The 27,254-nt window shown below is 49.0% G+C and overlaps 3 protein-coding genes across 4 annotated transcripts in view; 1 reads left to right on the top strand and 2 right to left on the bottom strand.

Annotated features, from left to right (window-relative positions):
* The window catches only part of Adgra2 (adhesion G protein-coupled receptor A2), a 38,122-nt gene extending 29,351 nt beyond the window's left edge, over positions 1-8,771 (top strand). Inside the window, exons 14-20 of the mRNA XM_004637261.2 lie at positions 1,544-1,743; positions 2,256-2,383; positions 2,676-2,799; positions 3,262-3,407; positions 5,338-5,427; positions 5,625-6,887; positions 7,473-8,771. Coding sequence (XP_004637318.1) covers positions 1,544-1,743; positions 2,256-2,383; positions 2,676-2,799; positions 3,262-3,407; positions 5,338-5,427; positions 5,625-6,840 — 1,904 coding nt within the window. The 3' untranslated portion in view covers positions 6,841-6,887; positions 7,473-8,771. The remainder of the gene's footprint in view (positions 1-1,543; positions 1,744-2,255; positions 2,384-2,675; positions 2,800-3,261; positions 3,408-5,337; positions 5,428-5,624; positions 6,888-7,472) is intronic.
* Positions 8,772-8,782: 11 nt separating this feature from the next.
* On the bottom strand, positions 8,783-12,539 carry Brf2 (BRF2, RNA polymerase III transcription initiation factor subunit). The gene is made up of 4 exons (XM_004637260.2): positions 12,324-12,539; positions 11,654-11,713; positions 10,883-11,204; positions 8,783-9,508 (listed from the first exon to the last, which is right to left on the bottom strand). The coding sequence occupies exons 1-4, from the start codon at positions 12,475-12,477 to the stop codon at positions 8,788-8,790; spliced, it is 1,257 nt and encodes a 418-aa protein (XP_004637317.1). The 5' UTR covers positions 12,478-12,539; the 3' UTR covers positions 8,783-8,787.
* Positions 12,540-22,119: 9,580 nt separating this feature from the next.
* Positions 22,120-27,254, bottom strand: part of Rab11fip1 (RAB11 family interacting protein 1) — a 32,156-nt gene continuing 27,021 nt past the window's right edge. For both annotated transcript variants that reach the window (XM_004637258.2, XM_004637259.2), the window contains one exon: positions 22,120-22,550. In XM_004637258.2, the coding sequence (XP_004637315.1) occupies positions 22,332-22,550 (219 nt within the window). In that variant the 3' untranslated portion in view covers positions 22,120-22,331. The remainder of the gene's footprint in view (positions 22,551-27,254) is intronic.

Below are 27,254 nucleotides of genomic sequence, written 5' to 3'. Positions count from 1 at the left end.
TGCTTTAGACCACTGAGCCATCTCTCCAGCCCTCATTCATTCTTAATGAGAACAAGCTACTTGCATTGTGGCCAGAGGTGGGGCTGAGCAGGAAGCCTTGCACATGGCCAGGAATCCCAGAGGCATAAAGGGTGCAGGGACCAGGGTGGGAGGGACAACATGACCAAAGATAGGGTGGTGGGGACAATGTGCCAGACAAATGGCTTCACTTAGACCTAGCACCAGGAGCAAAGAGATGCCCTGGAAGCCCTGCTCCCAGTGAGGAGTTCCACATGGCAGGACCACGCCAGCGGCTCGTGTGAGCCTTTTTCCTGCCTGTGCCCTCTCTGCACTCTGGCCCTGGCTGCTGGGTTTCATCTTTAGTTCATTGCATACCCCAATGCCAGATTTATGTAAAACATGGTAGAGCACATCACAGAGCCCCTCAAACCTCAGCACTGCCTTCTAACCTTGCCTGGTGGCCTTCTGGCATTCTGGAAGTCTGAATCAGGAGGGCTGCAATTTAGCCTGAGCAACTTGGTGATTTAGGGAGACTCTTTCACCAATACCACCAGCTAGATGGGTAGGTAGGTAGATAGATGGGGGGGAGAGCGAGAGAGAGAGCTGTCTTCTTCTGGGTGCCATCCTACATGATGACTCTGTGCCCTTCTCCCAGCCAGGAGTGGCTGTCACTACCTGGGGTCCCCTGCCTGTCTTGCTCTGGCTGGAAAGGCTCCCTGAGCCTCATACTCCAGGCTGCACAGGGCTGGCACACCTGCATCCCTGCACAGAGAGCTGTGTCTGTGCAGGGAACAGTTGCTGGCAGTGAGTAGTAGCCCCAGGTATTCAGCTTGTGTAGTTACAAGGGACAACCCAGCCTTGCTGGGGCCAGGAAGGCCTTTCCTCACAGCCAAGCTTCCTGAAAAGGATCTTGTCCCCCAAGGAAGATGCCGTCAGTGTCAGCAGCTGGTGGAAGTGACCTATGTGCCACGCATGTCCCCTCACAGCTCTGCCCAGAGCTTCTCTCTTCCTTGTCCTCCCATGGTACCCTGCTATCCCATCTTGGATGTATCCTCCTGACACCTGCCTTCACCTGGGCTTCTGTTCCCTCCGTACTTGCTACTTCCTCCCTGTCCCCAAGTGTCCATCAAATCCTCTTTTTGGAGGAGCATATCAGCCCTCTCCTTGGACATCTACGGAGGCACTCTATACTAGGCCATGCCATCTCTTACTAATTTTTTGTTTTGAGACAGGGTCTTACTATATTGCCCTGGTTGGGCTCAAACTTAGAATCTTCCGCCTCAGCTACCTGTCAGGCATGAACCTTCACAGTCAGCTAGCACTGCTTTATTTCTGCTTTTCACCCTATCCAGTCTCCCCAATTAGAATGCAGCTTGTACTTGGCCTCCACTTCTTCCTCCGAGCCCCGCCCAGTGCCCCACCCTGCAGGTATCATGCAAGCTGCCAGTCACCTGCTGCTTGTTCACCTGCCCTGCTCTGTACCTGGTCCAGCTTCTCCTCTGCCATAGCCTGTGCATCCACCCAGACTTCTCTCTCCCCATAGGTGGTTGTGGCGTGGGGAACCTGACCGAGCCAGTGGCTGTGTCACTGCGACACTGGGCTGAGGGGGCTGACCCCATAGCAGCCTGGTGGACCCAGGAGGGGCCCGGGGGCTGGAGCTCAGAAGGCTGCCAGCTGCGCTCCAGTCAGCCCAATGTCAGCTCCCTGCACTGCCAGCACCTGGGCAGTGTGGCTGTGCTCATGGTGGGTATTATGGGGCATGGTGGGCAACGGGCACGTGGGCAGGAGTGCAGGGGTCCCTAACCACAGAGAAGCAGGAGCCTACTGACTGTGCGGGCTCCTAAGATGTGGCCTCTGGCCTCTCCGTCATAGGACATAGGCAGCAGTCCTGTGTCTCCCTTTACGTGTACAGTTGGACCTGAAACCATTTGTCTGCCCTCCCCCAGCTATACTCCCCAAAACCAAGATTCTGCAAGGGAATAACCAGTCTGGGAGCATTTTTGTCCCCTACCTTTCCACATTTGTCCCCTACTTTCCCAGATACTGAGAGGCCTGCAGCTGTGTCACAGGCAGAACCTGATCCCTCCTTCTGGATTTTGACTGGGGATGTGAAAGTTTCCAGGGAGGCAGGATGCTTGAGGGGAGGCCTACATCGTGTCCTCTAGCCCACTCTAAGAGTGGCCAGCAGTACCTGGGAAGAAGAAACAGGCCTGGGGGACTGGCATGTGTCTCATTCCTTCCTTTCTCCTTCCCAGGAGCTGAGTGCTTTCCCCAAGGATCCCGGGGGCTCTGGGGCCGGGCTGCACCCCGTCGTGTACCCTTGCACAGCCCTTCTGCTGCTCTGCCTCTTCTCTACCATCATTACCTACATCCTCAATCACAGGTGAGTGCTGCCGGGAGGGCGGTCAGGCTTACCCAAGGCTGCCAGGACTGACCAGGTCCACCTGGCCTGCAGCAGGTCCTGCCTAGCACTGGATTGGGGGTTCTGGGGCTGGAGCACACACTGGGAGTCTTAGACCTCTGCCCTGAGGCCTCAGTGATGTGCACACACCTATACACATGGGCACATGCACAGATATCTGCTTTTCCCTTTGGGCGCTCTGAGTGTCCTCAAGACCCCATGGGCCTGAGCCTGGGCTGGGCAGCCCATTAATGGAAGATTTTCTCTGGGAAAGCTCCATCCACGTGTCCCGGAAGGGGTGGCACATGCTGCTGAACCTATGTTTCCACATGGCCATGACCTCTGCCGTCTTTGCAGGAGGCATTATGCTCACCAAGTACCAGATGGTCTGCCAGGCGGTAAGCGCGCGGGCGCCGGGGGCCCCAAGCTGAGCAGTGGCAGTATAGGTGTAGAGTAGGGAAGTGCAGAGCAAGAAAAGAGAGGTTCCTGGGAACAGGCTGCAGCTTCACTGTTCTATTTGCCAGCCCTGGAGGGTGACATGGGGTCTGCAGGGCACAGGGTGCAGGGGTAGTAGGAACCAGGCCAGAGAAAGTAGGAAGGGTGTCAGAGTGCAGAGCGGAAAGAGAAGTCAGGGACTGGCTGCACAACCCCAGCAGCTTCCAAAGAACCTTTGGGGCAGGAGCACATTCTGGATGCGAGTGGAGAGGACAACAGCAAGGACAGCACATGGGTGGCATCTGGCCACCAGGGGCTGGGTCAGAAGAGCTGTGTAGGGAGGGGGCTGTAGACCCAGCAGGTGGCAGGTGGGGCCCTGGGGTAGCCCAGCTGCCCCGGCCCCAGCCTCAGCGCCCCGACTGCAGGTGGGCGTCACTCTACACTACTCTTCACTGTCCACACTGCTCTGGATGGGGGTGAAGGCTCGAGTCCTGCACAAGGAGCTCACCTGGAGGGGGCCTCCTCCACAAGAAGGTGAGCCTCTGCCACCTGCTCCGCAGCCCATGCTCCGGTAAGCACGTCACCTGCCAGCTGTGCAGGGGTAGCTGAGTACCCAGGGTGGAGGCAGGGAGGTGCCACGCCCAGGCAGAGCCTTCGCTGCACCTAGCCACATAGACTGCAGTGTGAGCACAGCCCCAGGCTCTGTAGGTACACTGGGCAGGGAACCTGAGAGCCTGAGGGGCACCCCAATTTCTTTTTCAAAATCTAATTTGTTTTTAATTAAGTATTATGGTCACATACAAAGTTGTGCTCAGGTTGTACCTTCCCCACATTAGTACTTCTAGTGTGCTGAGAGGAGGCACCGCTACCAGCCACACATACAATAGTAGTTTTACTCTTTGTGGGTTTTTTGGGTTTTTTTTTTTTTTTTTTCAGTACCAGGGATTGAACTCAGGACCTTGTGCTTGCCAGGCAGGTGCCACTGAGCTATATTCCCAGCCCCTTATCTTGTGTTTTTAAATAACTGTTATATATTATCATGAATAATAACTTAGTCTGACCTAAAAAATTTAAAAGCAAAGTCCAACTGGTAATTATGTCATTCTAACTTTTGTTTTTATTTATGTATTTTTGGTACCGGGGATCAAACTCAGGATTTTGCACTTGCCAGACAGGTGCTTATGCCACTGAGCTATATCTCTCCAGCACTCATTCTAACTTTTAAAAGGATCTGAACTTACAGATCAACTATAAAATGTGAGAAATGTTAAATATTTGTTATTTGGTATTATACATACACCACACTAAAGTGTCTTTCAGTAATTAAAAGACAACATTTTTTAGATACAGAGATCCTAATTAAATTGGCATAGTCAAGACCAAAAATGTAGATGTTGCTTTCTTATCTTCAACCACTCCCTTTAACAGGCTAATAAACACAAATTGAAACAGGGGGGTATTGCTTGGTTTTGAGACAATGAAGGATTCTCCCCATATCTAAGCATATTCACACAAGAAGTTATAACGAATTTAAATATAAAACCAACCTTCAGTAGTTCTGAGATGACATTCTCAATCTTGGTGAGAAGTTAAACATTACTAATCAAGTCCAACCATATATTTAGAAAGGGAAAAACAGTGAAAGTATTTACTGAACTGGAATTATTATCAAAACTTGAGAAAAAAGATTCCATTTAACTATAAGCCAATTTTACTTAAATCAGGACTGTCCAACAAAAATATTCTGTCAACCACTCATGATCTGAATTCTGGTGTATGAGATCTATTAAATTATGGTATACAAAAAAGCCTTGAGACATTTCTGTTCTGTAATAAATTAGGCTGTGACTATTACTTATTAGCAAGGTTTTGGAGGTAAGCTACTAAGTCTGCCCTTTCTCCCTTCTTGATGCCAGCAAAGGTCATTTTTGTTCCGGGGATGTACTTCTTGGGATTCTCCAAATACTCTGTCAATGTATCCTCTCCCCAGGTGATACCTTTGTTCTTTTTGGCATCTGTGTAAGAGGCTCCAACAGCCTGACCTGCCTTCCACCCAAAGAGACCATGGATATTCGACCCTGTCTTGTACTTGCCTCCCTTCTCAACACTGTGGCACACTTCTCAACATAAGAAGTGTGTTTACATTTGTAAACCTGCTGCAGCTTCCATGCCAGGTGGTCACCACTCTTTCCTCATTACCACAAGGAAGGTTACAATTCAGAAGTCAGACGTCCCACTCCCTTAGCTATCCCAATTTCTGAGAGAGCAGTTCTGGCTTCTGTCCCTCAAAGTTTTGGCCAAGGCCAAGGCCTGTCTCCCAGGCCTGCCTGATCGGGGCCTTACATCCCTGGCACAAAACAAGCAAAAAATCCCAAAACAAAACAGTAACAACCAATCTGTGGTAGACTTAAAGGGAACAGAAGATGAGGCAGAGACACCAAGTGAGGTTCCTGCTCTTCCTGCCGGCCCCCTCTCTGACATCCAAACCCCATCCCCTCCAGGTTCTATTTGATTGCTGGAGGGATCCCACTCATCATCTGTGGCATCACAGCTGCGGTCAACATCCACAACTACCGGGACCACAGTCCCTAGTGAGCACCTCTCCCTGCTGCCTGTCACTGCCACCTGCATGGCTGCCCAACACTGCCCACCCCTCCCTCCCCAGCCAGCAGCCTGACCCCCCGCCCTGCAAGGGACTAAGCCAGGACTGCCTTTCCACTCCCCAGATCCTACCTCCCCCAGCCCACCTGATGTTTTCTTCCTCATCTTGTGCCTCTGTCTCCCCTAGCTGCTGGCTGGTGTGGCGTCCCAGCCTCTGCGCCTTTTACATCCCTGTGGCTTTGATTCTGCTGGTTACCTGGATCTACTTCCTGTGTGCAGGACTGCACTTACACGGTCCTCTGGCAAAGAGCCCAAAGGGCGGAGGCAGCAGAATCTCCCTAGAGCCAGGAGAAGAACTGAGGGCTTCCACCAGGCTCAGGAACAGCGGCGCCCTCTTGAGTGACTCAGGTTCCCTGCTGGCAACTGGGAGCACAGGGGTGGCAACCCCAGGCTCCCAGGAGGACGGTGACGGCCTCTATTCCCCAGGAGTCCAGCTGGGGGCACTGATGACCACGCACTTCCTGTACCTGGCCTTGTGGGCCTGCGGGGCCCTGGCCGTGTCCCAGCGCTGGCTGCCCCGGGTGGTGTGTAGCTGTCTCTACGGGGTGGCAGCCTCCGCCCTGGGCCTCTTCATCTTCACACATCACTGTGCCAGGCGCCGGGACGTCAGGGCCTCCTGGCGAGCGTGCTGTCCCCTGGCTTCGCCTTCAGCTCCCCATACCCCGACCCGCGCAGTGCCCACCACCATTGAGGACGGTCCCTTTGTGGTGGCTGAGGGGCCTGCATCCCTCCAGTCCTCCCCGAGCAGCAGCAGTGGGCCTTGCAAACTCACCAATCTGCAACTAGCTCAGAGTCAGGGGTGCGAAGTGGGGATGGCTCGCGGGGATGGGGACCCAGAGGCCATGAGTCCTCGAGCGTGCCTGGCCCCACGCCACCCCAACAACGTGCACCATGGGCGCCGCGCGCACCGGAGCCGGGCCAAGACGCCCCGCGCGGGGGAGGCGGGTGGCAGGAGCCGGCTGCGGGCCATGCGCACAGGCCTGGCCACGGGGGCGCTCGAGCCCCCCTCCAGCGAGAGCAGCAGCTTGCGCCGCAGCCCAAGCGACAGCCACCCGCCCGAGGGTGAGGCCGCGCTCACACTGTCCGAAGGTAGTGACACGAGTGCCACGCCGGCCCCTGACGCTGTGCGGCCCGGCCAGCGCCGCAGCATCAGCCGCGACAACCTCAAGGGCGGCTGCGTGCCAGAGAAGGAGAACAAGCGGCGCTCGTACCCACTCAACAGCGCCAGCCTGAACGGCGCGCCCAAGGGCAGCAAGTACGACGATAGTTCCACGGCGGGCGTGGAGGCGGCAGGCAGCGGCTGCATGAAGACTGGCCTCTGGAAGAGCGAGACCACCGTCTAGGGCGAGCCGCCACACTTCAGGACGAGCCAAGCCAGCGGGCTGTTACAGTGAGCTCAGACCCGGCCCGCCGCCGAGAGCTGCCAGCAGTCAGCAGGGCCAAGGGTGCCCCGCCCCCGCCCCAGAGGCCGATGAGAGGCATTTGTTCATGGCTTCATGGAAGGCCACCCTGCTTTGACAGCAAAGACCCCCAAAACACGCGTGATACTTTTCTGTCCAGCTCAGGCCAGTTTTAAGGTCAAACTCTAGATCTCCCAAGTGGGCAGAAAGCCCCATGGGTCTGAGAGTGGGCCAGTCCAGCCAGGGTGGGCTCCACCCAAAGAGCCCCATTTTCCTGAGCACAGGGCCTCTGGCAGCTGTCAGCCCCCAGTAAGACAGAAGCCTGGGCTGCACTCCCGACTGCCTCTGTCGGGGGAACCTTGTGCTTCCCAGGCTTTGGTTCTCTAAGCCATCTAGCACAGGAGCCACTGCCAGGCTCAGGGTGGTATTAACTGGTGCCGCTCTTAAGATGAACTATGCAAGAGGGGACAGCGGGCAGAGAAGGGGGGCTATGCAGATCAGCCAGTTTTACATGAGAAAGGCAAGTGGAAATGCACGCGGAAGCAACACTATTCCTATTATTGTTATCCACACAGGCCCCAGCACCACCCCAGAACGCAGCCTAGGCTGCTGACCTGCAAAGCTCCCTGCCAGGTGGCCACTACCTGGAGGAAAGTGGCGGTGCTCACACCTGGATTTGGGCAGGAATACACGAACAGTGCTCTGAAGATGGCTGCACCCAAACACTGCAGATGGTGTTTGGAGAAGCACTTCTGTTGTTACAAAACCCAGTTTCCACTTCTATGCAAGGACACAGGAAGAGCACCTCCTTGCCTCTGTGAGGCCATACAGAAGCACTCCAGTAATTCAGTCCCCAACTCCACAGCAGGAGAAACCTCCATTATGTCAAAACAGCTTCCTGACTCTGAAGAAACCCAAGCCAAGCCCTGAGGCGGGGACTAGGATCCCTGCAGCTCAGCATTCTGTGCCTTCACTACTTTAAAACACCAGCACCCAGACCTTTCCCTACACAAAATACCAGCCTTACTGCAGGACCAAATGCAAGTGGAGGGGGCCCTGGACCCTACGAAAAGCAATGGGACCCAGGCTTAGCCCAGGTCCCCTCCCAGTCTTGATGTAACCCTGGCCTACTCACCATGTGAAAAAGGACACAGGGAGGGAAAAAAATTCTGCTCCTTGAGATAGATCCTGTTATTTATGCTTGCTGCACAGACAATATTAGGGGGGAAAAAAAGCTTTGTATTATTCTTCCACATACGCTGGCTGCTGTTTACATACCCTGCCAATGCCTTAGCACTGGAGAGCTTTTTGCAATATGCTGGGGAGAGGGAGGGAGGGAATGAAAAGTGCCAAAGAAAACATGTATTTAAAAGCTCGGATTTTATACAATAGAATGTTTTCTAGCAGATGTCTCTTGTTTTAATATATTAAAATTTTGCAAAGCTCTTTGAGCTATAGCTGTAGTCCACCCAAGGTCCTTTTATTAATGAGGTAGACCACATGACACCATGCACATATAGCATGCAAGTGCCCACCAGGATCCAGAATTGACAGGCCAAGAGTTTTCTAGCTATGTCTCTGTGGGCAGCTGCAAATGCCGGTGCCACAAGCAGCAAGAAGAGCCCCACAAGCCTGCAGAATCAACAGCAGTGTGTTCAGTTCAAACGGGGCAGGGGGTATGCACAGCCACTTTCTCCAAGTCTTAACAAGTCAGCCCACAGAACACAAATGTCTGCAACCTGACATCTGCAGCCAAGGGATGGCCCTGGCCCCACCCACAACCTCACACATACTCTTCCCAACTCCTCCCTAGGACCTAAAGTCCAACTAACTTCAGCACTCTTTTTGGTTCCTTCAAACAAGAAATGACATCCAGGTGCGGAAGAGGCATTAAGGGTTGGGGGCACACAGAGCAGTCTGGCTAGCAGCTTGGGCTCTCTGAAAGTCCCTCACTTCCTGAGGGGTGCGCAGATACTGCTCTATCTCACTATCAGAAATGATCTCATCTCCAGTGACAGTGGAGGCAGGGGGCGTGGGGCAGCGCCGCTTTGGGGGTTTCAGCATGCAGGGTGGGAGGAGGAGTGCAGGACTAGCTGGTCGCTTCCCCTGATGAAGATCTAAGATGCTACCCCCTACCTCCCCCTCTCGCTGTCCTTGTTGCTGCCTCTGCTGCTCGTTCTCCTGGATCCCCCCTTCTGGTAATCCATCATGAAAGGCCATGCGGACCAACATGTGACGGTGCTGGAGCAGGTCACCAATGTGCTTCACCACAGATCGCTTGTTAAGTTTCAGAACCTGTAGCCAGGCTAGCTGCTCCGCCATCCGCAGCAAAACAGCCACCAACTCCTGCAGCCGGGAGGCAGCGGGGTAAGGCAGATCCACTTTTGCCATTTTACAAAATCGGGCCAGGGAACAAGTCAGCCGATCCGAAGGCCGCAGGGACTGCCACGCCAGGAAAGCAGCTGCAGTGATGACCGGCAGTGGATGTCGCCCAGTGACCAGCCACGTCTCACTGGCCAGTTCCACCAGCTGCAAGGTTCGAGACAGCATCTTATCTTTATCTTCCACATATTTGGCTGGCATGGATGGAGAGGCTTGGAAGAGTCTGAAACTGAAACATCGAAAGTGAGAGTCAAGTCTCCATGGTGGGGGCTGTTCTCCTAGACTATGAAAGGACAGTCCACTCCAAATGGGAAGCTATTCTGCCCTCAAACCCATGGGGGCAGCAAATTCAGACAGGGCATGAAAGAAAACAGCGCTCATGCTCTACAGGTCAAAGGAAGGGCAGTAGCCAACAATGCACTAACATCAGCTGAGCACCTCCCCATTTGACTCCATTTTCAGTGATTTTCAATATTCTCACTTAAAACTATGCTGTTTTATGCATTTAGAGTTGGAAAACTCATGCCTAGTCCCCCAGCTTAGAAGGAAGGTTCAGCAATTACTTTTTCTTTTAGTGCTAGGGATTAAAGCCAGGCTCTCACTCATGTTAAACCCTCTCCCCTCTCTCTGTAACCTATCTCTGCCTTTGTTTTGTATGAACTGCATATATATATATATATATATATATATATATATATATATATAATCTTGCTATGCAATTCAGACTCATAATGATCCTCAGCCGCCTGTCTCAGCCTCCCCAGTGCTGGGATTACAGTACGGGGGATGAAACTTACATCCTTGTGCTTGCCAGGCAGGCACTTCGACCACTGAACTATCTCCCCAGCCCCTACCTTTTGTTTTCTACTATTTGAAACAAACAAACAAACAAAAACATAGCTACTTAAAAAACAAAAGGCTCAGCTTTTAACCCCAGTTCTGCCTTTAACTAATATCCCTTCAGCTCCACTTATGACCACTCCATGGTGGTCACAGTTGCATGCATGCAACTCTAGGAAGTGCCCTTCATAAAGCATGTGACTCAGTATGGCTCAGCAGCCCATGCCAAGCCCAGTAACTACTTTTCTTAAACTGTTAGGTTGTTACAAAGGCAATGAGATTTTTTTTTTTTTTTTTTTTTTTAATGTATCTGGTAAAGGGTCTACAGGGTGTTCAGGGTCTCACTATGAAGATCAGACTCATAGTGATTCTCCTGTTTTCAGCCTCCCAAGCACTGGGATTACAGGTGCGCTACCATGCCCAGTCTTAATCGCTGTCTCAGCACACCAGGGATAGAACCCTGGCCTCTGTGTCTGCCTAAGCAGGTACTGTAGTCTGCAGAGTTATCTGGCCGTTGAAGGCAATGAGATTTGAAAAGTATTATAGAAATGTACACCAGTACTAACCTTACTGGTAGCAAGCCTAAGATACAGAGAATAGATTTTTCTCCTACATTGTTTTAAATGAGCTCTGGTCAGGCAAAATGTTCCAGATACACAGACCTGTCCCATCCCAGTGTCATGTCATTCATCTGGAACTGGTGTGTGGTGTGTGTGTGTGTGTGTGTGTGTGTGTGTGTGTGTGTGTGTCCTGCTACAGGTACCTGCTACAGTAAGTCTTCACCAAGTCAGCCATGCACAGAGATGGCACATCCAGCCCCAGGAGCTTCACTATCTGCATGTAGGTGCCAGAAAACATATCCAGGTCTGCATACAACAGGGCACAGATGGTTCCCATGGTTAGGGGCCAGTTATGCTGCCGGCAGGTGATTAAAACACAGCATCCAACCAACACCTCCTTCTTCTGCAGCCTGGCTGTACGGATGCCAGAGTGCCGGTATGCCTGCTGGTAGTAGGTGATTGCAGTCTCCTCGAATGTCGCAGGCAACTGCAGAATTCGACAGAGATCTCTCACTCGGCGGAGACCTAGGAAAACCCACAGCAAAAGATAGACGGGTTGCAGGAAATAGCACACAACCTAGGAAGATCTGCTACAACTTAAATTTACTTCTGCCAAACATCACAGATACCAGAGGCACAAATAACGTACCTGGTCTATACTGATAGGAGAACATCTGATTTTGGGGGGTGAGTCTTTGTCTTGTTTTGCTGTAGTGCTGGGAATCAAACCTAGTGCCATCCTACCTCTGTGCCAAAGTTTTACCCAGGCTCCTCTCAAACACAGCACTGTGCAAGCCCAAATCGCACACTGACTGGCCTCCACTCTCAGAATCATAACGAACTTTGGTTTCTAATTGCTAGTTTCTTCTACTCTCCCTTACACTAGCACTGCCTCAAATAAGAAAGCACAGATAGGCTCAGCTATCAGGATAATTTTCCTCAAAGCCACTGTGTCATAAAAGGATGATTCTCACCTCGTTGTTGGCTGCGACTAACTTGTTCATTTTCCCCAGTGCTTCGAGAATATGTTATTTCTGTAAGACAAAGAATGAGAAATAAAACGGTCAGCCCCTATTTCTTAGAATGCTGCCCTCCCACACCACACAAGGCCTGGGAGCAGAATTCTGAATACTGCCTGTCTGCTCTCTGTCCCATCTGTTCTTGGATGACGGTGCCCACCCAAGCATAAGAAAAGACCCGTCCGGTTTTTTATCTCCACAGCGGGTTCAAATACACAGACACTGAGGAAGGTTAGTCATACAACTTAAAGCAATTCCAAACATTTCCAAGTTTCAGTCCTGTTCCCTGAGCGTTCAATCTAGGTAATTTTCTTGGCTACAGATTTTTTAAGCTGCCCTGGGGAGAAAAGAGAGTTTTTGTTGTTTTGTCAATCAGTTTTCCTTTGGGATAATAATACGCACTGTATTCATAGTTTACCCACAAGCTTTCAACACCCACCACACTCCTTCATTTATTCAGCATTTCTTATAGCCGCTACGGACTCCAGGTGCCGCACTAGAGAACAGGAGCCCGGCAGCCCCTGGCCTTGTGCATTTCGTTCACTAACCAGGTATGAGCAGGACAAGGAAAGAGGGAGCTAAGAAGGGGATCCTGGGTCAGCCGGCCCACCGGTGAGCACAGTACCTCGGAGGTTGCTCTCCTCACTGAAGGTAGTGGTGAGGACCCCCTCGGTGACCACACAGCCGCAGTCGGAGCACACCAGCTGGCTCTGCGAATAGTGCGAGTCTTCCACGAGCCCGGCGGAGCCGCACTCGGGGCAGCGCGCTGGGCCCGGCATCCTACGCCACAGCCACTGTGGCGCGCCGGCCCGGCTTCCACAGCTGCGGCGCGCACCAGGAACTCCAGGGGGACCCTTATAAGGGGTGCACCTTTGCCTTGTGGCCAGTTTGAATAAACGAACAGTGGCTCGCCCCGCCCCGTAGCTTCACAACTTCCGGTCTTCTGTTCCGTGCACTCGGATGGAAACATGAGCTGGAAAGCAAGGTTCCTGGCCCGAACTGCGTCTTAGGTTCTTTGCTCTGTGTAGTTTGAAGTGGGCCAAAACTGGCGCGTTAAATCTGGATTAACTTTCCTTTTACGGGCTACAGATTGAAACTGTTGCTATATCTGAATAACCCCTTTCGGGGCCGGCTAAATAGCGCCTGCTTAGGCACACCAGCGGCCGGGGGCTCCCCGGGGCCTGCCGTGCCGGCCCCGCCCCCCGCCCAGGGGCGCAGTAAAATGGCGATTGAGATTGGGTGTGGTGGTGCTCGCCTGTAATCCCAGCATTCGGGAGGCTGAAAACAGGAGGTTCGCTAAGAGTCCAATCTGTGTAGTGAGATCGTAGATCCAGTACTAAATACAAAATAAATAAGTAAATAAACCCTTTCTTTTTCTTTCTTTCCCTTCTCTCCCTCACTCCCTTCCTTCCTTCCCTCTTTCTTCTGCCCCTTCTGTTTTGTTTTCAGTATTGGATATTGAACTCAGCCCCTCTTACTCGGCTAGCTACAACCACAGGCTGGGCCTGACCTTGGAATTAATTCTCTTGCCTCAGCCTCCCAGACTTATGGGATTACAGGCTTTCGCCACAAAATCCAACCCTACCTTCTTGACAAGGCATTTTGCCTTTCTCTTTGGTAATGAATGTTGATTTGGGCCATGGTAAAAAATTTGTCCCTAAAAGAGTAGGGTATCCAGACAGTGAGAAACATATGTTGTTTTCAAGAGCTGCTTCCCCTAACAAGTTGCTTTATCTCTTCAAAGTTTTTTTTTTTTCTTTTTCCTTGACTATAAAATAAGGCAGGCGGGCCTCCTGGCCTGCGGTGTCGGCCCCACCTCCGGGGTGCGCTGAGACAGCTGAGACTGGGCAGGGTGGCTCACGCCTATAATCCCCACACTTGGGAGGCTGAAAACAGGAGGATGACCAAGGGTCCAATCTGTGTAGTGAGACCCTATAGACCCTGTACTAAAAATACATTTTAAAACATAATAAAATAAAGGAATTGAGTTCAAATCCGGAATGGTAACATCAGATGGTTTTAGAGATCTGGCAAGAAATGTGTTAACAGACGTTGGGTGAATAATGTGGAGTGATGAGGCTGTTGGCAAGCTGCAGGATGCAAACAGATTCGGATGTGGTTAACTCCTGAGCTTTAGCCAAGTGTGGTGGTGCACACCAGCACTCCGAAGGCTCAGACAGATTATAGCAAGTTCTAGCCCAGCCTGGGCAATTTAGTGACTTGAGACATTGACTCAAAATAAAATCTGAAGAAGGGTAGAGGGTGTAGCTCAGTGCAAAACCTCAGGGGTCAATCCTTGATACTGAAAAAAAAAAAAAAAAAAACTGGCAGAAGCCCTGTGGTTCACAACTATTACATAAGGCTGCCACCCATATTTAAGCAAAATTTCACAGGACTATCTTCACAGATCCCTAGGAAAATGTGAAAAAAAATGAACAAAAATATCTTTATGAAGCATCCCTTATTTTCCAGTTTCTATGCTTGATATCCAGAGCTAAGGATGTCCCACTCCATCCCCAAGAGACTCTCTCTCAGGGTGTGAGAATCATTACTTATTAGAGAAGATCCCCTATTGCCACAGGGCTTTGTGGGGCTGGAGGATCCAGCCTCTCCCTTTAGTGTAATAACATGCAGACTTTGGAACAGGCAAGAAAGGTGGAGTCCATGTCACTCAGTTCCCCCATCGGACTTCCTGTAAGTCAGACAAGCCCCAACTTCCCTGAAGAGAGAAGTTCAGTTGTAGGCCAGGCCTCAAAATAACAAGAAAAGGGCCAGATCTATATATTCCCCCCAAATAAGTGTAACACTAGATCTAACAAAATCTAGCTAGTCATCAGTCGCCTCAGTAGGCAGCCAAGACCCCTGAACTATCACCTACCTCAGACCTTTCTTTTTCCATGCCTGCTCTATACATGGCTTGCTTCCCTACTGTATCTATATTGCTTGGTGACAATTCTTATTGGTTGGTCTTAGCTGTAACCCACATTATACACATGTGGCTGAGCTCCGTAAAACTTCTCCTGCGAAGTGGGGTTGGGGGCAACCCACTTTCTAGGTGTCCCTTCCTGTCCCTCTCAGGCAGGAGCTTTCTATCTCTCCATAAATATTTCCTGCTCTTAACCTCCATTGTTCCTAGAATTCGTTCTTCGATTTCAGAGAACAGGGATGCAGAGTATCAGGCATCTAACAGATTGAGAGCTATAATATTTCCCCCATATCATATTTGGAGGTCTTCATAGCAATTCCTGTATCACCAGCACACAAGGGTTGCGTCTGCTATTCATCTCTATGCTTATAACGTGAAAACAGGTACAGGTAGTGACACAAAGAGCCCAGGCAAGTTCCAGTAAGTCTTGGTCTAGAGAAGGACATTAGAATTTGAGTTTCATGTAATTCTCAGGTGTGTTGAAATACTTGGATATTAATTTTTTTAATCATTAAAAAATGTAAAAATCACTTGAGTTGAACACTGTGAAGACAGGAGACAGGACATGGTTTGCTGACCACTGTCTAGATCAGTGATGGTGAACCTTTTAAAACTTTCAGCGATACAAACAGCCCATCATGGCACATTGTTATGGTTTGTGTCTAGTTGTTCCCCCAAAGCCTCATGCAATCATTGGGGCGGCTTGTAGAGTTTGTGATTACTTCACGATCCAGTGCGGGGGGATTATGGGTGTGAATGCTACACTTGCTGTGGGGTAGATAATCTGCATTCAATATAAGAAAGGAAAGAGGCTTGCTGGCTGCCACAGCCACTGCTCCTCCCTTTCAGCTTTTTCACTTTGCTGTTTCTGCCTCCATGAACTGCTGCCCTCTGCCTTGTGCGACTTTGCCTTTGAGCCAGCCAAGTATGAACCAAAACCTGCATTAACTGTGAGCTAAATAAACCTTTCTTCCTTTAATTTTGGGTATGAGGTATTGCGTCCCAGCAACGAGAGCTAAGTAACCGAGACACACATGTGCCATAGGTTTGCCACCACTGCCCTAGACCTCAAGGATAGGCAAATTGGAAGATCCATTTTGTTTCTTCTTGCCTCATTCCGCTCCTTTTCCGTTGCCCATGGGGTGCCAGGGACTGAACTCGGGGCCTCATGCATGCTAGGCAAGGGCTGTAACACTGAGGCACAACATTGGCTTTTATTTTTTCAGGACTGGGGATCAAACCCAGGGTACTAGCCTATGCCCCTAGTCCTCTTTTATTTTAGAGTCTCCCTAAATTGCCCAGACTGGCATCAAATTTGCAGTTCTCTTGCCTCAGCATCCTGAATATCTAAGATTATGGGCACATACCACCACATCTGGATTTTTTTCTTTTTTAAGAGATGGGGTCTCATCGTGTTGCCTAGGATGGCCTTGAACTAAATGATTCTCCTGCCTCAGCCTTCCAAGTAGCCAGGACTAAAGGTGCAGGATAAATCCTTATTAGCTATTCAGGTGTGACTTTAAGCAAACTCAAGTTCTTTTTTTTTTTTTTTTAACATTTATTGTGTGTGTGTGTGTGTGTGTGTGTGTGTGTGTGTGGCCAGCTCAGCCCACCAGGGGGCGGGGCTGGCTGGCATGTGGTGCTGGGGGATTGAAAACCGCGGTCCCTGTGCTTTGCCAAGCTTGTTCCAAGTAGGTGCTTTAGACCACTGAGCCATCTCTCCAGCCCCAAACTCAAGTTCTGAGGTCTTGCTGAGTCTCAGTCTCCTCATCTGCATAATGGAGACATTTCTCTAAGCTGGCAAGAATTAGTAGTATATTAGTGCTTAGCCCTACGATCTCAAGACACTGGCCTTCCTTTTGCAGTCAGGATTTAGCCTGAAGTGTGCATTTGCTTTGCAGGGACAGAACCAGCCTTTCCTCAACTCTGTGAGAGCTACATCTATGTCACCAAGGGAATTCTTTCCAGGGCTCAGGGCACATGTTTCTTTGTGAAATAAATGGAAAGTTGAAAGGCTGAGAGGGCACTCACCCTCAAGTGTTTGGCCTTGGCAGACAATGCCCCCACTGACCCAGAGCCATATTTTAGTCAGAGACCTTGTGCTGGCCTAGCAGGAAAGACTGGGGCGTAAAATACACAATTGAGAAGCGCTGGGCACAGTATCAGTGTGCTCAGATACTAGGCTAGAGGGTTAGGGCAGGCTGCTGCAGGCTCTTTAACTTAGTGGACGATGCGAACAATCCCCTATACACAACTGCTGTCTGTGGGTAGGGCAGAGCTGAGTGTCCTCACCAAACAAGTCTTCACTCTGTCCCAGAGGTGGCTGCCATTATGACCCCAGCCAAAAGACCTAGTTCACCTTTGCAGCTACCTCAGCACTTTGTATGGTAAGGGCTTGTCAGCTGGGATACAGTCACTGTCAGTGATTGTTGCAGAGTACAGATCATTGCAGACAGTTCATCAACATGGAGGTATGTTCAAAAGATGTACTGTGATTGTTCCATTGCTCAAAAACCTGACATAACCAAACTTCAAAAAAAGAAAGTTACTTTGGATCATGGTTTCAGAAGTTTCAGTCCACAGTTGTGGGTTCCTTCCATTGTTAGTGGCCTATGGAAAGGCAGCACACTGTGGCTGCAGTGTGTGGTTGAGAAGAGCTGCTCTTCTCCTGGTGGCCAGGAAGCCAATACCTGCTTCAAGGCCACACCTCAGTGACATAATGTCCCACAAAGCCCCACCTCCAGGAGGTTGCACCATCTTCCTACAGTGTCACAGGACTTCAACATATGGGCCTTTGGGGAACATTTCAGATCCAGATAGTAATCTCTTTCCTTTTATAGTCCACCTATCTGATTGAGAAGGGAAAAGTCCTAGGACAAGTCAAAGTAATAGCGGTTAATTCTTGTTAGCAGGGAGGTAATGGCTTCTCATTCTCTTGTTGAAGAACAAACATGTCATGTTACCTAGAAATATCTGTAGACCAAGCAAGTGGACAGGAGCACGGAGAGGGATGAACAGTGTCTACTGCTTTTCCAGAACAGACCACAAGGGGCCTTCAGATCAGCTAAGAACTTGAAGCCACCTGGACAGGATGGACTGGTGCTTGCTGACCCTCTGGGCCTAGGGAGCTTGACTGCCTTCAGCTCAGAATGCTGGTGGTAAGTTTCCCCTTACGTTGTTCAAATACCCTATAATAATTTCCCTTACTTTCTTGATTTTTTTCAAAACCTTTCTGTCATTAGCAACTGGGCTAAGGGGACTCAAAATAAAAGTAACTTCAAGGGACTGGGGAGATGGCTCAGTAGAATAAGTGCTTGCCTGGCAAGTGCAAGGGCCTGAGTTCAGTTCCCAATTCTAGAAAGAAAAAAAAAAGTGACTTCAGTCCTTCCTTGTATTGGGGTTTGAAATTACAACAGGCTGCCCCTAACGGCTGCGCTGGTGGCAGCAGCAGGAACCAGGCTGGGAGAACTCTGAAAGCAAGAGAATGAATCTCAAGAGAGCTAAGTCAATTGTGGAAATTAAATTTCCTTCCCTGGGGATTCTTCTTCTAGAAGTCTTTTTGTCAAACCAAACTTAGGACTTTGAGTTTTAACAGAAGCTGTTTGGGGGTGGAGGTGTAGCTCAGCAGTACAGTGCTTGTCTACCATGCATGAAGCCATGGATTCCAACTCCAGCAGAGAGAGAAGAGCTGTTTTGGACCCCTTGACTTGGGGTCCCACTATCAATGTCCAGTTGTGGTAACCAGGTCCTCTACTAAATCTAGGGAGGCTTGCTGAGGTAGTCTCTACAAGAGGTGCAGCGTTTGCTCCACTTCCAGGGGCCAGCGTTTTGGAGTGAGGTCAGTGAGCCACACACCACACCTGTGATGCCAGATATGTTTCCCTCATCAGACAGACTTGACCCTTTGGAGAAAGGAGCACAGAAGATTCCCTGTCCTGCCCTTGCAGAAGTGAATCAGCTACCCAGCCCCAGGACCTGCTTCTGAACTCTGTATCAACTAAATCTGTGCCCTGAAGTGCAGACTACATTCTTTGGGAAATCAGAGAGGAATCTGTATCCAAAGGCTTGGCCAATGGCACCAGCTGAGAATGAGAAGGTGAGGTTTACAGCTCATATGCCATCTGCTAAGTGCCATGGCCCCTCTGAATGACATGAGGCCCATGTCACAGGAAAGGGATGAAGAGATGCCTGTCCTCTGAGGGAAAAAAGGCCTCCAGAGCAGGTGGCAGCAGCAGGAGTTCAAGACTAAGAGCCTCATAGGATGAGAAACCAGTCACACACATACCACCCCAAGACAGGCCTCCCAGGGAGACAGAGACACTTTCCACACCCACACTGAAGCACACACACATCTTTGGAAGGTAGTACCATTTTATTTAGTGTTATAGAACATTTTAGGTTACTTCTTAAAAACAAAACCAAAGAAATTCAAAATTCCCCAAGTTACAAAGCAGAAAATAGTAATTTTATAATACAAAAATGCCTTCCATTGCAGGGAGGAGAAAGCCAATTTAGCAACTCACATAGTGGATACAGAGAAGCCAAAGCTGAGGTTGGTGTGTGGACATCAAGGTTAAGTTCCCCATCTAAAGCAATTCATTTTTCAGCTTTGAGGGATAGGTAGTACTTCTTGAAAAAGGTAGAAGACTGGGGCAGGGGAGTAGGTACAGCATGAAGAGAGGCCCTACATTTGATCCCCAGCTCAAAAAAGAAAAGAAAAAAGGTTAAATGGGGAAAGAAACTCCGGGAGGGACACAGTGGCAGGCCTCTGGCCTTCAGTACACTGTGTGTCAAATGTCAGAGCTGCTGAATCCCCCCAGGTAGCACAACTGGGAAGCACGGCTACGTCGTGCGCATGTGCACAGCCCCACCTCAGGGTCCCTGCTGACTGGCAAGGGTAAAGCTGTTTTCTCTTCACTTCTGCTACCTCAATGCAGTTGACACAGTGCATAAAGGGGGGGAGGGGACATCTGGCAAAGCATAAGGAATGAGATGATTGGAAACAATCAGAGGAAGACTGACACTTTTCATGAATCTGACCTCCAGCTGCAGTTCACTGGCATTTAATCTGATGGTTCTCCCAAGTCCTGGCTGCTCTCTCTGGAGGCAACAGGAAGGCCAAGAAAGAGCTTCTTCCAGAGCCTGCCGCTGACTGTCAGCTGGGTGAGTGCCTGTGGCAGAGCCAGGTAGCGGTGGATGACATCCTCAGGCAGGGAGCAGCCACAGGTGCTCCAGAGCTCTGCTGCGCATGCTCACAGCAGGCAGAAGCCTGGAACAAGTCCATGCCCCACCCCTACATGCGGTTGTCAAGGGCATCCCCAACTCAGTGACCTCTAGATTATCTACTTTGCAAGGTACAGGAATGCTATAAACTGAATTTTTTCCCAGTAGTGGCAGAAGCCAGACACCCCTGAAGTAAAGTGTCCTTCATGTTCTAGAGTTCCCAAGTGACATTTTGGAGCACCAGAAGTTGCTCTTCACCCCAACCCCCCGCTCTAGCGCCCAGAGCTCCACATCCCAGGTCTTGGCAGCAGGAAGCTCCAGAAGCCTTGGCAACAATGCTCCAAGGCCCCCGCCAGCTCTTCTGAACAAGAGAAGCCACTCACAGCACACCTGCCCCAGCGCACACTTGGGTTATCACAGTACAAATACACTTTTATCAAGTAAAAAATAGGATTCAGAACAAATATATACATATCAATTTCAGAGTTCAAGTGGATGCATAGCTTTCTTCAGAGGCATGTCAATAAGTCTTGCAACACTACAAAAAATACAAGTCATCTGAGAAGTTTACAGTGGTCATTACTTCAGGAGAGAATTAAATAAAATAGCTGTGGGTCCTTAAGAGCTAATCAGATAAGTTACAGGGTTGCCCTTCAGACTAAAGTGCTCCATACAGACAAGGCTGTGGTAAACTCAATCCTGACAAGAGATTCCACTGCCCACTGTTTTGCTTTTTACCTTCAATATAACAAGGACACACAGAGCAAGGGTTCTGGATTAATAACTGCCACCATCTCAAACCCTAGCCACATTATGGGCCTGGGCTCCTTTGTCCCCTTGGAGAGAGGCCAGGGTAAGAAATGAGCAGCAGTACAAGCCAACCAACAGAGGAATTCCCTGGAAAATGAAGTGGTGCTATCAAGAAGCCAGCAGGTATTTCAGCTTAAAAAAATACATGTTTTGGCTAATTTTTAAGCAACAGAAAGCCAAAAATAAGGATCATCTTCTTGCTCATCACAACTTCACAGGGTTGTGGCATAGGGGGCTGAGCCTGCGCCTCCCACACATAGGGGGCGCTCTGCTGTGGGGCTACACACATCTCCTGCCCTGCTGGGGCTTGGGGGTTGGGGGGGCCGGTGGAATGCTTGAGTCTGTTCATGAAGCAGTGGCTGAAAAGCTGACGCATTTCTGTGGTTTACTGAATCCTAAATTTTATTAACTACATTGAAGGCTTCACTACACCTTTTCCAGCATCCCACAAACAACCTGGGTTTTCTCTGAGGCAGTGACAGGCAGTATTCAGAGGACAAATTATGCAAGGCCCCTGAGGACCCAAGTCTGTGGTTCCTCTTGGCCTACAAAACTAAAGGGTCTTTTTTTTTTTTTTTTTTTTTGGTTTGTTTTAGTTTTGTTTTGCAGTACTGGGGATCTAACCTTGGGCATCACAAAAGCTGCACCCTCAGCCTAGATTTCTCCATCTCCGAGAGCTGGGCCTTCACCCCCTCTAGAAAGGCCAGGGCAAGGCACAGGTAGAAAGGGCCACAGGTAGCCTATCAAAGCTATCTTGGGTCTCCTAGCACTGTGAGAGCTTGGATCACTTAGGTCCTTATCAAGGCACTGACAAGGCTGGTCTAGCCAGCAGAGACCCTGCTGTCATGAAAGGGGGACTCTTAACAAGGTTTCCTCAGCCAAGTGAAACAACTCTCTAACCCACAGACTACTTTGTGTGCCTTCAGAACAGTTCTGCAGGTCTCGAGAAAGCACATTTTATTTTATTTTTTATTTTTTTGTGGTACCAGGGATCGAACTCAGGACCTTGTGCTTGCCAGGTAAGCACTTACTCCACTGAGCTATCTCCCTGGCCCCTAGAAAGAGCACATTTTAATGCTAACAAAAAGTAAGTTTGTTTAAACTTTAAGAGGCACACTCAGAGGCTCTCCCTAAATGTCTTTGTGCTAGTCAAAAAATAAAGACAAAAGAACCAGGCCTGAGAAGCCTAGTAAGTTTAGATGGTATAAAAATTCAGCAGCTACAGCAACCAAAACACCTGAGCCACTCAAAGGCCAGAGAAGTTTGTGTATCACAGCACCAACTACATGGTCTATTACCATATATTGTAATGACTGGTGGATACCTGCTTGAAAAATCCCGTACCAAAGAAACAGCCCCTGAGTTCAGATGCATTAGTATATCTGTGCCATCTGACTCTCTGGCTCAAGAGCAGATCTTATGACCATGTCTCCGGTGGACATAAAATATTTACAACCTAGTTAAAGGCACAGTGGCATTTAAAAATAAAACCCTAAGAATGTACAGCAGAAGATTCACTGTAATAATTAACCTGGCTTTGACTGGTAGAATTAAGTCCTGACAGATAAGACACAGCAGAGATGGTGATTTGGAGCCTATTGGCTGGGTGTCAGGCACAAGTCCTTGACCTCAAGAGCAGATGCAAAACGTCCCACAGCCAGTCCAGTATTCTCTTCACATCTTGCCTGCTTTTTTGCCAACCTGAGCTGGGATGCGGAGGATGTTGGGGGTCTCTTCCATGACCCTGACGAGCAGGTTGTCAATGTAGTCCTCCAGCTCACGTACTTGAAACTCTTTCTTGCTGATGGTCTCCTTCTGTTTGAGGACCAGCTGAATCAGCTCCTCGTGAGTCAGCTGGGCATAGGCAAAGGCAGGATCTGAGGGGCTGTATTTCTGTGGGGAGGAGAAGAAAAGTTATTAAGAAATCTTCATGGAGGTCAAATATCTGAAAGGAACACATAAGAAGAAAATATTAGTGGCCCGAGTCCTTTGGAAATGCACTTCTAAGGCAGGGTGAAAATAAATCGATTGATAACATTTCTGTGAACAGCCACAATAGTCTCCTTTATTTATTTACGTTTTTGCTTTATAGTCCCTTTTTTATGTACAATTCAGTTGGTTTCCCCATTTTTTTTTATTGGTACACATGTGCAGTACATAATGACTGCATGCACAGTGAGGAATGGGTTCACATACGTAAGCACCTACAGAATGCAAAGCCAGGCCCAGGCACGGAGTGCAGTGGTAGGGCACTTGCCTAGCCTATGTGAAGCCATGGGTTCAGTGCACACCACTACAAAGGGCGGTGGGGAGAAAGAACATAGGCTGCTGACAGATTGAAGAGCTCTGCACTTAACTCTGGCTATAGGGTTTCAAGAACTACAATCTGAGTTGGAGGTATAGCCCAGTAAAGTGTACATGAGGCCTGGAATCTAACCCCTAGCACTACAAAAAAAAAAAAGGAAAAAATATAATCAGGTAGTTGTGGGGCACACCTGTAGAGAGCACACACCACTCCTTATGCACACTAGGAGCACATACAACTGGTGTCACTACTGAGACAGAGACAAGCCCTAAACCAGAACAGAGCTGGCACAAGACAGCATTCCCCTACCAACGCAACAGGGCACTATTCGTGCCAGTCTGCTGCCGCCTAAACTATGTTATGATCAAAATCACAATGTAGACATACATTTTAAAAAAACTTAATACAGGAAAAGGCACATTGCCATAATCTTCCTCAAAACGTCTCCCCCGTCCCCAAATGTGGCACACATACTTCCCCATTGTACTGGCTACTTTCTGCAGCAGTTTGGAAGTCCTCTTTCACAAGAGTCTTTAGTTGTACTGTTGGGGCTGTTTCGATGTCCTGACCCAATTCAAAATGTCTCTCTTGCATGGTTACTCTGACTTTGTAGAAGAGCCAGAAATTGCTAAATCTGGTGAATAGGGTGGATGAAGACACTCTGTAACGTGTCTTACAAGCCTGCTTTCGGGGGGATGACGTGTGGAAGCAGCATTCACTGTATTTTGGCCACATACTCACAAAAGAGGACTTCTAGAACTGTTTCAGAAAGAAGCAAGAGCAATGGATTAAGTGTGCTTGAAGGAAAGGGGAAGGCTTTGAGGGGGATTAACGCCAATGTGTCTTTAACATAATAATTTTTTTTTTTAATTTAAGTATTTACCATGCAATCTGCTCACACTACATTTGCTCTGGCGATTAAGCTAACACAGTGGCCACTCAGGGATCTGACTTGAAGAAGTCATTTTATATTCCCAGACTATGCACAATCAAAGCCACGTGCCACCAGGCCACAGCCCTAACTGGCAGTCATCTAGGCACACGGAGACCTTCCCAGAGCCAAGTGCCCCCCGCTCTGGCTAAGGGTGGTGCTCTGAATTGTTGCTTTTATCTGGCATTTTAAATCTGGTACGACAAGAATCCAACTGCAAGCTGAAGAGGCCTGAACCATGAGGGAACACAAGATAAGGATTAAGTAAGAAGTAACATGCCGTACCAAGTCCCTAGGAAGGAATAAAGAGTGACTTCTCGGGTAGTCGGAGGTTCAGGAGATTTACAAGTTTAAAGGGGCAAGATCTAAGAGAAATGGCAAGATAATTTTGCCCACAGAACTCTGAGACATTAAGCTTTATTGTCCCATGGGTCCAACAGTTTCGCTGACTACAGAAGGCTAAAAGGCTATATGCTCCAAGAAGCAGATAAGTTGAGGGCAAAATCAACATTCACTGTTCAACGTCAGGACAGAAGCCTCAGCCCAACAGGAAGCAAAGCTCCTACCAAGGAGGCAGGACTCAGTGGAGGAGGAACAACCCCACTCCCCACCCTGGCTGTGGACAGAAGCTTGATGATCGCAGTACCAGCTAAGAAGCACTCACTGGCACCTTCACATACAGAGTGGGCTTTCACCCAACTCAGACTGTGCAGCAATAGCTAGGATGGTGGCAGTCCAAAATCCCCTTCTCCCTCAATTCCCCCCTTTTCTCAACTTGTTGAAAGCATACATTCACAGGGTATCTCCTCTAGACCTCACTCTGCTTTCCAGTGCTGGGAATGGGACCCAGGGCCCCGCACATGTTAGGCAAGCACTCTGCCACTGAGCCATACTCCTAACCCAGTTGCCCTGTGACTTCCAAAATGAAATTCAATCCACAAGCTGCACGTATGGAAGATGCTGGATAGTGATTATACAACAGGAACATACACCACAATGTTAAACCATATGTTAAAGATAGGAAGCATTCTGTGCATTGTGGCACCCTAAGAGTCAAGGGGGCTGGGTGATGGAGACCTCGACCAAGTGGCTCTGAGCTGGATTTATATTAATCAGTTGGCTTTTCACATTTATGTGTGAGTCTGCCCAAGCCTCAGCCCCTTGTCTGGAGGTGGCAACATGGAATGGCAGGTGAAGCCGTGCACCTCAAAGGACAAGACAAGGCCATAGCTAAGGACACCTGGCCCCAACTCAATTAGCAGAGAAGGACTGTAACTGCAGGCATCTCACTCTTGCAGTAAAAGCCTTCCTAGACAGAACACAGTTCTCCTAATTAACATAATGTATTACTTAGAGAAGTCCTTAAAGGGGTTCCCACAGTCCTGCCCAGGTTCCTGCATTTTTTTTCAGCATTCTCCTTTTTTTTTTTTTTTTTTTCGGTACTGGGGATTGAACTTAGAACCTTGTACTTCCTAGGCAAGCGCTTATTCTACTGAGCTGTCTCCTCAGCCCCTTCTCCTCCTTTGTATGATAACTTATATGCCTAGACAAGTTCTTGGTCATAGCCCCTGGAAATCACAAATTCTGTTAAGAGGGTTTCAAACCTGCTGGAGCCCTAAAATCACATCACTTGCTTTATTTATTTAAGCTCCTTTGGGAGACTGTGGACCCGATCAGCTCACAACAACCACAGGACAATATTAACCTGATAGCTGGGGAGTTAGCTCAGCTCAAGCAGCACCTGCCTGGTAAGCACAAGGTCCTGAGTTCGATTCCTGGTACCTGAAAAGAGTTGTTGCTCTTTGCGAATAAAGGCCAAGAATAGGTCCTCAGGAGTGTTTAGCTTATACATCTACCATACAGGGTTTTTATTCATTCAAAGGTATTTATTAGCTGGGGTGCAGCTCTATGGTGGGGCTCATGCTTAGCATGTGTGAGGCCTTAGCTAGAGCCTGAGCACTGAAAAAATAAAAAGTCTCCAGGGGGCATTGGAGAAAAGGGGAAAAAGAGGCTGATGCTTGGCACCACAGTACAGGTACAGTGTCCACACGGCGGGGGATTCCGTGGTGTCACAAGAGGCTCGAGGCTCATAGTCCAGGCAGGTGCAGTGCCCCAGAGCTGGATGAGCAACACAGGTGATCAGGGCGAGCCTCCAAGATGAAGGCGCTTCCAAAGTGAGGCCTGCAGCAAACTGAAGTTCATTCTCCCAGGGTTGGGGAAGGGGCTCAGTGGTGAAGCACTGGTCTAGTACGCATGGGCCACTGGGTTCAACGCCCGTGCCGTGAAAAATAAATACAAATAAATAACCCCAGAAATATTTTTCAGGTATAAAATAAATATTTGCTCATGATGGAAAAGCTTAAATACAGAAGGAAAAATCATTACCCATAATTTCAACATGTAACATTTTGCGGGTCTCTCCTTTTTCCTGGGTGTTTTTTCTATGTATAGAGAGAGAGAGAGAGAGAGAGAGTGTGTGTGTGTGTGTGTGTGTCTGCGCGTGCGCACCTGTGCGTACGCATCGCTTCCTTTAGTACTGGGCGATACAGCCCACCAGGGCCTCATGCATACTGGGCAAGTGCTCTACCACTGAGCTACATCCCCAGTCCCTGGGTTTCTTTGCTGTATGTTTTACAATGTTAGAATCATACAGAATAAACTGTACTATTTTATGAGCATTTTCTCATGATTAATTTTAGTGAAAATTTACTCAGACACTTTAAATTCCGTTATATTTTCACTATCTACTGACATTGAGGTTTTTAATTTTCCCAGTTATATATATATAACATTTTATCAAAATACATGAGCCCAGTCAGGCATTGTAGCACACATCTATAATTCCAGCACTCTGGGAAGCTCAGGCAGGAAGATTGCAAATTAAAGCCCAGCACAGGCAACTAGCCTCCTAACATGACCCTGCTCAAAATTTGAAAATAAATAAATAAATAAAATGTCTGGGGTTTTGGTTCAGTGCCAAGGTCCTTGGTTCAATCTCCAGAATCTACCCCAAAAAACAAAACAAAAAATATGCATAAGCCTAAATATTTGGCTATATCTCTAAATATTTCTTTAACAAAAATATCTAGAATTGAAGAGGTGTTCATACTTAAGGTATTTCATACAAACTGTAGAGATATCTAACTTGCTTTCTGTAATCAAAGGGTTAGAGACTTTCAAATCATTAGATCTGAGTGATCAGATGACATAAAAATGGCACAATAGGGGGCTGGTGAGATGGCTCAGTGGTCTAAAGCACCTACTTGGAACAAGCTTAGCAAAGCACAGGGACCGCGGTTCAATCCCCCAGCACCACATGCCAGCCAGCCCCGCCCCCTGGTGGGCTGAGCTGCCCCCCCAC

This window comes from Octodon degus, unplaced genomic scaffold, assembly GCF_000260255.1.
Source record: "Octodon degus isolate 3935 unplaced genomic scaffold, OctDeg1.0 scaffold00088, whole genome shotgun sequence".
Taxonomy (NCBI): domain Eukaryota; kingdom Metazoa; phylum Chordata; class Mammalia; order Rodentia; family Octodontidae; genus Octodon; species Octodon degus.
The sequence above is the reverse complement of the archived record's forward strand: the minus strand, read 5'-3'. Positions and strand labels throughout refer to the sequence as shown.

Bases quoted from the DNA above. Each gene is read 5' to 3' on its own strand.
- Brf2 (XM_004637260.2), bottom strand. From the start codon at position 12,477: ATGCCGGGCCCAGCGCGCTGCCCCGAGTGCGGCTCCGCCGGGCTCGTG. The intron at 11,205-11,653 runs GTGAGAATCATC...GGGTTTTCCTAG, and splicing joins TAGTCGCAGCCAACAACGAG to GTCTCCGCCGAGTGAGAGAT. The intron at 9,509-10,882 runs GTACCTGTAGCA...TCGATGTTTCAG, and splicing joins GTGAAGACTTACTGTAGCAG to TTTCAGACTCTTCCAAGCCT.